Source organism: Terrapene carolina, unplaced genomic scaffold, assembly GCF_002925995.2.
Source record: "Terrapene carolina triunguis isolate 2854851 unplaced genomic scaffold, T_m_triunguis-2.0 Scaffold66, whole genome shotgun sequence".
Lineage (NCBI taxonomy): Eukaryota > Metazoa > Chordata > Testudines > Emydidae > Terrapene > Terrapene triunguis.
In genome coordinates, this window is record NW_020664417.1 from 44,343,377 (window position 1) to 44,355,248 (window position 11,872).

General features: G+C 41.7%; 1 protein-coding gene across 2 annotated transcripts in view; it reads left to right on the top strand.

Moving 5' to 3' along the window:
• The window catches only part of SNX25 (sorting nexin 25), a 165,390-nt gene that overhangs the window by 136,349 nt on the left and 17,169 nt on the right, over positions 1–11,872 (top strand). For both annotated transcript variants that reach the window (XM_024219250.2, XM_029910594.1), the window contains 2 exons: positions 3,169–3,333; positions 10,014–10,131. In XM_024219250.2, coding sequence (XP_024075018.2) covers positions 3,169–3,333; positions 10,014–10,131 — 283 coding nt within the window. The remainder of the gene's footprint in view (positions 1–3,168; positions 3,334–10,013; positions 10,132–11,872) is intronic.

The following is an 11,872-nucleotide window of genomic DNA, read 5'->3' on the forward strand; positions in this document are numbered from 1 at the left end:
GAGAGATCTCAATGGGTAGTTGCAGGCAATCCCCCTTTCCCGAAGAGCTCTCAAGTGTGCAGTGCCACAAGGAGTCATTCTGTTACCTCTCCTGTTCAATGTGTGTATAGGACTGTTAGGAGAGCTAGTAAGGGTGCATGGGGTTCAGTGTTTTCATTGTGCCAATGACATCCAACTGTATGCCTCTTTCTCTTCTGATGTAGTTTAGCACCTCAGCCAGTGTCTAGTTGAGACTAGGGCATGGCTGAGAGCAAGCTGGCTGATGCTGAACCCAGCTAAGGTGGACGATGGTGGGTTGGGGGAAGCAGCTGGAGGAGATGGCAGAGGTAATATCGGCCCCTTTGGTTGAGGGAGTGTGTCTGACATTGGTTAATAGTGCTCACATCTTATGGGTGATGTTAGATGCCAAGATGCTGTTTGAAGATCATATTACAGCGGTGACCCAGTCAGCCTTTTACCATCTCTATCTGGCTGGGAGGTTGCAACCTCTTTTTTTCTGATGTGGACCTTGCCACTTGTATCTATGCTTGTGTCACCTCAAGATTAGGCTATTGTAATGTGGTCTACATGGACTACACCTACAACCACTCAGAGGCTGAAGCTGGTGCAGAATGTATGTGCTTGCTTAGTGAGCAGGACATCTCACTGGGAGCACATGACCCGAGTGCTTTGGGATTTGCCTGACTGCCTATTGGTCTCCAGGTGCAGCTTAAGGCATTGGTCATGACCTGTAGACTATCAAGCCCTAAATGGCCTGGGACTGGCCTAGCTTAAGTCCACCTCTCCCTGTGTCCTTCTGCCACAGCTGTGATCAGCAGGGCGCTTGAGGTGGTCCTCTTTGTTATAAAAGGTGGGGGTTGCTGGCAGGGCATTCTCTATTGGGGATCCAGGACTCTGGAACTTGCTCCCTCATTTGGTCCTATGGAGCCTGAATTTGGTGACCTTCCAGGTATGCTGTAAAAGACACCTGTTGAATAGGGTCTCACAAGGAGGCTGAAGGTGTGCTTCCTAGATGATGAAGGGAACAGGTGGTTGGCTTGCCAAATTCCTGTGGAATTGATTTCAGTGCTGCTGAGGTTTAATTTGATCGTATGTATTGTATGATTAATTATATTAGATTGCCTAGAGCCTTGGCTAGGCATCATTATTATTTTAAATCTAAATAAATGAATAAAAGGTATGGTTTAGATAGGACAACCTTTGAAGTGGCTGTATTTTGCCCCAAAAGGTGAAATTGTATTTGGCCTCAAGTAGCACCAAACAGGAGACATTATACAATTTACAGATACAGCAGTAGGGTTTTCAGGGCCACCTGGGTTTAACATTGCTGTTTGTTTAAAGCAGACTGTTTGTTTAACAATTAAGAAAATCTTTTGTAAATTCTGAAGTTCAGAGACTAATAGGCCACTGCTGAGTCAGGAAAAATTAAACTAGCATATTCATTTATATCAAAAGTAAATTGTTTGATTTTAGAATAATCTTTTTCCTAGACAGCTTTTGTTTGTATTCCAGGTACTATAATACAACCAAAAGTTGCTGTAAAACAGCAAGATATATTTCCCTCAGGAAGTGAAATAATTATATGTATGTTCTCTTTCAAAAGTAGAATGTTGCTACAGTGGAGCTGAGCACCATTAATATTTAATGTACTTTTTTTTAAAACTAGGGATAGGATTTCAAACCCTGAATGTTTGCCATTTCATTGCTGTGCTTTTCAAAGGCATCATAAAGAAGTAGCAGAAATGTATTGAAATATGAAACCCAGTTACCAGTTAGATATACAATAATCTATTTCTTGGGTACTGTACTATCCTTAAATAAACACTTTGGATTTTAAGCATCAAACTTTAAGACTTCCTTTTTTCCCCCTTCTGTGTCCTCTTGTCCCTTTCTGTTTCCTGCTGTTCTAGATTCCCTTCACTCCCAGCTGCTCATGGTCAGGTGCCCCATCCTCCATCCCAATAACCTTTCCTGCAAATCATCCTTTTTGTCAGTGTCTGAGGGACCCCCTTTATTTGGTGCTGCTTCTCTGGTGCTCAGAACCCAATCCTGTTTATCTGCATCTTCTTTCTGCTCCAGATTCCCTCTTTCCACACCCACAGACCAGGCAAAGCAGCTAGTTCTGTGCTGGTTTCCTTGCAGATGAAGTAAATTAGGTAGAGAAAGTCTAGTTTGAGGCAATCAAGAATCTCCAAATTATATTTTCCAGTGAAAAATAAAAATGACACTTGGGCATGACTACAGGGGAGAGCTTAGTGGATGGGCAATTATAGCAGTGCCTAGTTGGGAAAGAATTACTGGCAACAATCTGTGAAAATCAAAGCACATGCAAAGCCTTGACAGAAGGGAAAGCTATTATCAGAATTTTACTGGAACTATGGGTATTGTACGAAAAGTGACTATATAAAAACAGTCTCAACAAATATGCTCCCTGTGTATTTCCTCTGTGTATGTCATATTTGCATATTTTACTGTCTAAAATGTATTCCTTTTTACTACTAAATAACTGCAGAGCCAAGATGACCTGGATTCTGTTCTGGGTTACTCATTATTTTACCAGCATTGTTATCAATGAACCTAATACTCCTCTCACTTATACTGGCCTAAATCAGGAGTAAATCCATTGTAACCATTAGTATATTACCAGCCTGAGAACTGAGTCAGTCCTTGTGTTTAAGTCTTTATTGGGGGAAGGAGGCGTACAAGCCAAAAAGAATACATCTTGAGTTTCAGATCCTATGTTGAGCTTGTGGCATTGGCATTTAGAAAAGCCATCTCTCTAGTGGTAAGTCAGTTTGATCTCAGAGTGATTGTGAGACCATGAGCTTGGAACTCCACAATGCCATTTTTATAGTAGTTTTAATTTTCCACTTTTAAATAAATAACATTTTAAAACAAATGCTCTACAAACTAATTTGCATGGCATAAGGACATCTCCTTTAAAAAAAGCTTAACACTTAAAAATACTATTCATTTAGAAAATGTTACTAAAATTCAAGTCTCTCTAAGATGTGACGCACACTGCCCTTATTCACTAATGTTAGTCTCACTGTGCACCTGATTAGTGTATTAATCAGCTGTACCGAAGAGTCTGTTGCACTTTATTGCTTAAATAATTCATATTTAATTGATATGTTGTGAATATTCTTCATTCTGTTTTCTCCACAGAAGCTGCTTTCTGATGAAAGACTGTGTCAGAGCGAAGCACTTTATGCCTTTTTGAGCCCATCCCCTGAGCACCTCAAAGTTATTGATGTGCAAGGAAAGAAAACTGCTTTTTCACTCTCATCATTTCTGGAAAGACTTCCTGGTGATTTCTTTCCTCATCAAGAGGTGAGTGGTAGAAAAGTAATTTTCTTAGATTTAATTATTTGTCCAATATAAGCTGCTAATACAACACATTTGAATGGTAGTTAATACTGGAGGTGTTTGCAAAGATGCTGTTCAGTTTACTGTAAGCAAACCAATGGTGAGATATGAAAGCTCTCTACTAAATTTAATGCAGTTTGCTAATAAAACATGTTTTACCTCTGTGGAAAATATATAATCTAGACAATTGTAAAGACTGCATATTCCAAGTTAATGAAATGTAAACAGCCTGGGACACTCTTTGCTAGCAAAATGTCTGACCTTTCAAACACTTAAACATAAAGCCTTTGTAGAGCTGTCCAGGGGTATCTCTGCTGTCTTGTGATCATGAAACCCAGACTGGGGGGTGGAGGGGTATCTCTTTCATACAAAGGCTTTTCTTTTGTTCTGCTTCTCCACATCCTCCATGTAATTTTCTGTATGTACCTTTCATCAGTGTGGTTTTCTTCCGTGTAGTATTGAAATTAGACAACCAGAAATAAGGGATCCAAATTCATTGGCCCTGATCCTCCTCACCATATGTCCCTCTTTCATACCATTCACGTAGTTCTTTTATATGTGACAGAAAAGAGCTTTAGTTGGCTAGGACAAAAGTTAAATATTTTTTTCTTATACCATCTTTAAATTTATTTTTGTTTCTTTCAATTTATAAAATGTGCTTATACGCTCTTCATAATGGGGACTGTTTTCTCCTATGTGGCTGTACTGTAATATAAATCATACAAAATAATCTAAGCACTTAGACCCTCACAAAATGCCACTGTTACTAAGCATCAACATCAAACAACAACAAATGATCTCCTCCTCCCTTACACTGCTAGGTCAACTTGTCAGAAAAAAGCCTGGAGAAACAGGCTTTACAGTGTGCCCTGAAATTGTCAGATCCACAGACCGAAACCATGGGGGGGAGGAAATTCCAGAGCTGAGTGCTCCACTTCTAAGAATGTCCTCTCCCCACTCCTCCAGACAAGACATCTAATGCTTGTTGGTTCCTGAATTGGCAGTAACCCTCACTGTTCCAATGTACTCGCTTCAAAGGCTGGTAGATTGGTTTGGTGGCAGAGCTGACAGACCTGCTTCTCTTGTTTCCCCCAGTTGGCTCCACCTCTGCTCCCTGATACATGGGAATGTGCAGGTAGCCCTTAGCTGGCTCTGCAATATGTGAAGGGTACTGATCACTACCGCTATCCTGCACAGTCTCTTCCAATCCTGCCCCCAAGCAACCAAACTGCATTAGTTCTACTGCGTGGCTGTGGAAGAAGAGCTAGGATTGTGCCTCTGCATGCACTCACCAGGGCAGCTCCATGGATGCCAGTACCACAGCTTCTCTGTGCTTCAGAACAGAGCCAGAGCACTCCCTAACTCAGAATAAATGTTATACCAATAGAATAAAAACCAGCAGGATATTATTAAGAGGGATAAGGCAAAGATGCCACATTTATTGTAAATATAATGATAAAGCAAAAGATAAAAGTAAACAACGTTGTTTGACTACTTATTCCTATCACTACTTATTCCTTATACACACACACATATATATAGATAGATAGATTCATTCACACAATCATTCATTCAAGTTCTGTATAGGTGTTATAGTTACCAGCCTAGAAGTTGCTCATGCCAAGTTACTGGCCAGGTATCTTGGTCATGAGGATGGAGCCGAGTCTGTGTCAGATGCACCTGATGCTCCTGGAGCTTGGCAGCAGAACCAGAGAGACTCAAAGTCATCAGTCTTTAGAGTCCATTTTTATAGGAATTAATTCCTATGTTAGTCTATGGGAGCTGTTTCATCCTGCTGTTGCTGACTCAATCAGCAGATAGCACACATTCCTGTCCAAAGTGGCACATTCCTGGTGGCTCCACACTGTCCAAAGTTTGTGTTTCTCGTCCTTCCAGGTGATGGGGTGGATCCCAGTTTACCCTCCTGGGGTTTTCTGGTCATCCACTTGACACATTCTTCGGCCGATGGATACTTCCTTTCTAGGCTGGCACCTCCCTAACCATCCATGTATATCAAGCATTCATCAGCATACATTCCATACCTTAACCATATTTTAATTTACTGTCTCCACCACTTTCAGAGAGTGTGCTAATTCATTTGAGACTCCCGGCCCTTTAATCACAGAGGGTGGGGGTCTGTCCTAGGAGCCGTTGAATGAAGTGAAAGTCACTTAACGGCTTATAGTGTTTGTTTGCATTGTATCAATTACTTCAAGAACAAAGTCAGTTAACTTGTTTGTAAGTTTTACATAGTAGTAAAGTATCTTTCACTAGATAGATATAATCAATGGTTTCTACAGACAGTAGCTTACAAGTTTTAACAGAAGACCCAAGAGATTTTTGTACTTGGTGAAACTGTTGGATTTTAAAGTGTGGGGGCCAAATTATGAGGGGGTCACTGTCACTTGGGGGAATCACTGTTAGTACCTTCTTTAATATCCCTACATAATTACTCTGTGGGGCTGAAAAGATCAATTAGTTACCTCCAACAGTGAATGCAGTTTGGTATGAATCTCTGAGGCAGTGGTCACTGCATAGCTAAATAGTGCCTCTGAAGCCTTTGATCTTCCTGATACCCTTCTAAATCACCACCTTCCCAAAAAGTGCAAAGTATTATTCAAGTCAGGTGGGTTCTCATACAGTAAGTTTATATACACACACATGAGATGGAAGGATAAAGAGATTTAAGGAACATGGGAGAAGGAAGGCAGGAACATAATGGAATGAGAGAGGAAGAGAAATGAGGGGGTGGAAACAGAACAGAGACTGAAAAAATGGAAGAAAAGACAAAGCAAAAGATACACCAAGATAGAATCATAGAAATGGAGGGCTGGAAGGGTCCTTGATAATTCATCAAGTCCAGCCTCCTGTACTGAGACAGGACCAAGTAAACCTAATAGGTGTTTGTCCAACATTTTCTTAAAAACTTTCAATGATGGGGATTCTGGAATAGGCTTCCAAGGGAGGAATCCTTGTAGAACTTCACTACCCTTATCATTACAATATTTTTCCTAATAGCTAACCTAAATCAGTAGTCATTAATGAAAATATTGAATAGTACTGAACCCTGAACTGACTCTTTCGGGATCCCACTAGATGTCTCCTCCCAGTTTGACAGCAAACCACTGATTACTACCCTTTGAGTATGGTCTTTCAGCCAGTTGTGCAACTACTTTCTCAGTAATTTAGACAGCATTTCCTTAGTTTACTTATGAAAGTGTCATATAGGACTGTGTAAAAAGCCTTACTGAAATCAAGATATATAATGTCCCCCTTTATGCACTAGGCCAGTAACCCCATCAAAGAAGGAAATTAGGTTGGTTTGGCATGCTTTGTTCTTGACAAACCCATGCTGGCTATTCCTTATAACCCTATCATCCATTAGGCGCTTACAAATTCATTGTTTAATAATTTGTTCCAGTACCTTTCCAGGTATCCAAGTTAGACTGACTAGTCTCTAATTCCCTGGGTTCTCTTCTCCAGTCCTCTGGGTCCTCGCCCATCCTCCATGAGTTCTCAAAGACAATTGCTAACAGTTCCCAGATTGCTTCAGCTAGTTCCTTAAATATCCTAGGATGAATTTCATCTGGCCCTCCTGACTTGAATACATCTAACTTATCTAAATATTATTTAACCAGTTCTTTCCCTATTTTGGCTTGCAGTCCATCCCTCTTGTTGTTCATATTAATTGTGTTGAGTATTTCATTACCATTAACCTTTTTAGTGAAGACTGTAGCAAAATAGGCATTAAACACCTCAGCCTTTTTGATGTCATCAATCTCTCCTTCCCCACTAAATATAGGGCCTATGCTTTTATTTGTCTTTCTCTTACTCCTAAAGATTTAAAGAACCTCTTCTTATTGCCTTTCATGGCTCTTGCTAGGTATAACTCGCTTTGTGGCTTAACTTTTCTGATTTTGCCCCTATATGCTTGTACTACTCTTTTGTACTCCTCCTCAGCAATTCATCCATGTTTCAACTTTTTTAGGATTCCTTTTTGATTTTCAGGTCATTAAAGAGCGCCTGATGGAGCCATATTGGCCTCTTACTATTCTTTCTATCTTTCCTTTGCACTAGGATAGTTTGCTGTTGCGCCTTTAATATTGTCTCCTTGAGAAACTGGTATCCCTCCTGAATCCTTTTAGCCCTTAGACTTTCTTCCCATGGGACCTTACCTACCAGTTCTCTGAGTTTGTTAAGGTCTGCTTTTTTGAAGCCTATTTTCCGTATTCTTCTGCTCTCACACCTTCCATCCTTTCCTTAGAATCAGGAAATCTATCATTTCATGATCACTTTCACCCAAATTGACTTCTACCTTCAGATTTGCAACCAATTCCTCCCTGTTCATTAGAATCAAGTCTGAAATGGCGGTTTGCCTGGTTACTTCCTCCACTTCCTGGTCTGCCTCTCACTTCCCTCTGGACCTCAGGACAAGTGTATATATTCTTGATGTATAATGCAACACCACCTCCCTTTTTATTCTTCCTGTCCTTCCTGAACAAACTATACCCCTCTTGGCCAATATTCCAGTCATGAAACGTATCCCACCAAGTCTCTGTAATGCCAGTTAAGTAATAATTTATTTTATGTACTAGCACTTCCAGTTCTTCCTGTTTATTCCCCATACTCCGTGCATTGGTGTATAGACATCTGTGATGCTGAGCAGATTCCCCCACTAATTTCCCTGTTGTTGCTCCTATGACCCTATTATAATTTTCCATGTCCCCCCATGCCAACATCTAGCCCTCTGTTAAGGTTGCCTTTTTTATTCTTACCTATGGGCTTTTGTCACCTGCCCCCTTAGAACCTAGTGTAAAGCCCTCCCCAGTAGATTGGCAGATTGGTGCACAAAGATGCTCTTCTCCTCCTTGGTCAGGTGGACCCCTCTCTTCCCAACAGTCTTCCTTCTTGGAACAACATGACATGGTCAAGGAAACCGAAGCTCTCCTGTTGACACCATCTGTGCAACCATGCATTCATCTCCAGGATGGAATTGTCCCTGCCTGAGCTCTTACCCTCAATGGGGAGGATGGATCAGAAGACCACCTGCACCCCTGACTCCTTTCCCCGCACTCCCAGAGCCCTGTAGTCACTGCTGAGTTGCCAGGGTCAGACCTGGCAGTATCATTACTGCATGTGTGGATGAGCAGCATGGGGTAGTGATCAGAGGGATGGATGAGCCTCAGCAACCTTTCTGTAACATCTCAGACGTGGGCTCCCAGGACATTGTGTCAGGTTGTCAGAAGGTTGCCTCCGTCCCCCTCAGCAGAGAGTCCCCAACCAGCAGTACTCTTCTGCCTTCTCTTGGGTGTCCCAGCTTTGGGGACAAGTGGCTCCTCCTCAGCCATTGGGGTCTGCTCTTCCCTGCCTGTTGCCAGTACTGCATATGAGACCTCAATGGACAGGGGGTCTGGGTGGGGGTGGAGCTCTGTCTACTGCCCCAAGTCACCAGCAGCCAGTCTCTTCCCCATAGAGCAGCCAGTTCTCCTTTCTCTGCTGGTGCTGCTGTAATCAGCTAGCATCCTCTGTCCCATGTGTGTCCAGCCAAGGAAGTCCTTGTGCTCCAGGATGCTATGCAGATGAGCTACCTCCTCGTGCAGCTCTTATATGCTTCCTGAGGGACTCCAGCAACAGACACCGGTTCCTCCTGCTGGCTTTCCTCAGCAGGTACATGCAGGCTGCATTCCCAGCAAGTTGAGACCAGGGCCTGGGTGGAAGTATTTCAGGGTGACATTATGCCTGTCTGTTGGGGGTGGGACCACAGGGGCAGGCAGAGGAAGAGTTAGCAGTGGTGTTGGCAACAGGCTGTTTTCCTCCCATTGCAAGTCCTTCCTTGTAGACTACCTCCAAGTTAAGAAATGCGGGGGGGAGGGAAACCCAACATACAGCCCTACCTTCCTGCCCTCCTCCGCTGGTGAACTCAGCTGGCTAATTCCCTTAGTCTCCCAGCTACCTTCGTTTTACCAGCCATATAGATGGAAGGAAAGAATAATGATGGAAGGGGATGGAGAAAGCAGAACGTAATATTTTTTCTGTACTCCTTTTTTTGTTTCAAAAAAGTTGAGGGAAGGCCATTGTGAATGGATCCCAGACCAGTGCTTCTGCCGAAACAGCCCAAGCTTTCAGTGTATGCTACAGCTCAGCTATTGCCCCCAAGGGCACAGTCTAGGCATATTTGCTGTTAGTTCAGGTAAAATAACACCCATTAAAGCTTGCTGCATGTTACATGTTCACTTGTTAAAAAATATTTTTTTCACTTTATTCCTTGATTTGTAATTTCTAGAGGAAATGCTCTCATTGTGTAACTTTTTTTTTCCATTCTAGGTCACTCCTCGGGTTCTTCAAATATATTAGGCTAGGAATATTTCTCTTTATTACTGTTTTCAAAATGATATATTGGAGCTGTTTGAGATCTGTACTATTTATACAGCTCCTTGGAAAAGACTCTCTACATTTAGAATACATTTCTTAGCTGTCAAGACCAAAACCAAATCATAGGAAAAACAGAATTATTAGTATTTTTGCACCATTACAAATGAGAAGTGGTTCAGGTTCATGAACTAAGTAGTTGGGAGGGAAATGAGCTCTAAAATTAATATCCCTTAACAACTCTCTTCCATACTGTACCTGTATTGCTCTTTTAGGAAGAGACAGAAGAGGATAGTGACCTGTCAGACTATGGAGATGACGTGGATGGTAAACGAGATGCTCTTGCTGAGCCGTGCTTCATGCTGATTGGAGAGATTTTTGAGCTGCGAGGAAGTAAGCTTTGAACTTGCTTGCTCATTAGTGGATTCTGTTTGTCAAGAAAAAAAATAGGAAATACTGATTTTCAGACATCAAAATGAATCACTGTTTTCCTACCATTTAAATGAGTGGAGATATTTTTGCAATGTAAAATACTGATTTCTTTGGAAATCAATAATGTTTTTTAATTTTCTGACTCTTCTGGGGGTAAGCTCCCAATTACAACAGTGCAGTAATAATGCGACAGTTTGGGAGTTTTGCATTAAATATTTGTAAGCTTTACCTCTGTTTAAAAATGTTCTATATTTCCAAAACACAGGCAAAAATCAGAGTATGCTTTTGTGTCAGGATACTGCATTTTACAGTGAACTAATCACAAAGAAAAGAAAAGTAGATGGTTTATCATATTGAATATGCATGTGTCAAAGCAACATGACTTCCACATCCATTATAAAAAAGTGTATTACTCGAAATATAACTAAAGTATATAGTAGACTTGAAGCAACAAAATGGTAGAATTATTAACTTCTTTGGTGCTGGATCTTTCATCCCTTACATGTCTGAGTAATGGCTGCATGATCAGGTCCATGGACAGAAGCATCAAACAGAACTATTTTGTGTCCACTAGAAGATGCAGCCGTATATAGCCAAACATAGTGGTTACTTAAAAAATATTTTTATCAGAGCAAATCATAGAATATCACGGTTGGAAGGGACCTCAGGAGGTCATCTAGTCCAACCCCCTGCTCAAAGCAGGACCAATCCCCAGGCAGATTTTCCCCCCAGATCCCTAAATGGCCCCCTCAAGGATTGAACTCAAAACCCTGGTTTTAGCAGGCCAATGCTCAAACCACTGAGCTGTCCCTCCCCCCTCAGCTCCACTTATGATTTCTGCAAAGTGGGATCAGATAGGCATGGGTGTATGGGCCTTTGCTTTAGGGAGCAACCTGCACCTTAAATGGAAAATCCTTCCTTCTAATGGAATGAGTTCTGCTTCTGATCTTTATTATTAGATCCTGTCTTCAAAATAAACTCCTTTGTTTCTGAAAAAGCTGAGGTCGTCTGCTCACTTCCAACCTCTAGATCGAGGGAGAATTTTTGATTTTTTACAAAAATAAAAAACACACACTTACACATTATTAACCTTTACTATCATGAATAGCTCCACTGATTTCAATGGAGCTACTCATGGTAGTAAAGTGGAGCATACATGTAAACATTTGCAGGATCGGGGCTCTCATCAATAGCTAAAGAACTAGGAGTCAGGAGAATTCTAAAATATCACACCTTTCAAAGTGCTGTAATTACATGCCCCAACTGGAGATCTTTGCAAATACAGATCTTTCCCAAGACACCATTGTTAAGAGAGTGAAAGTTTACTGAGGATTTGACAGTTAGGAGGGAATATTCAAATTGTTTCCTTCAGTTATTCTTGATGACAAGAAGCTGCCTTTTTTCTTTTTTGCAAATGTATCCAGAATGTCAGTGCCATTGATGAATGCAATATATCCTATTGTTAAAAATATGAGTGCAAAAAAAGGCTTAGGAAGTAGTGCTGGGCCCAGGGCCGGCTCCAGGCACCAGCTTGGCAAGCAGGTGCTTGGGGTGGCCACTCCAGAGAGGGGCAGCAGGTCCACCAATTCGGCGGCAATTCAGCGGACGGTCCCTCACTCCCGCTCGGAGCGAAGGACCCCTCCCGCCGAAGTGCCGCCGCAGATCGCGATCACGGCTTTTTTTTTTTTTTTTTTTTTTTTTT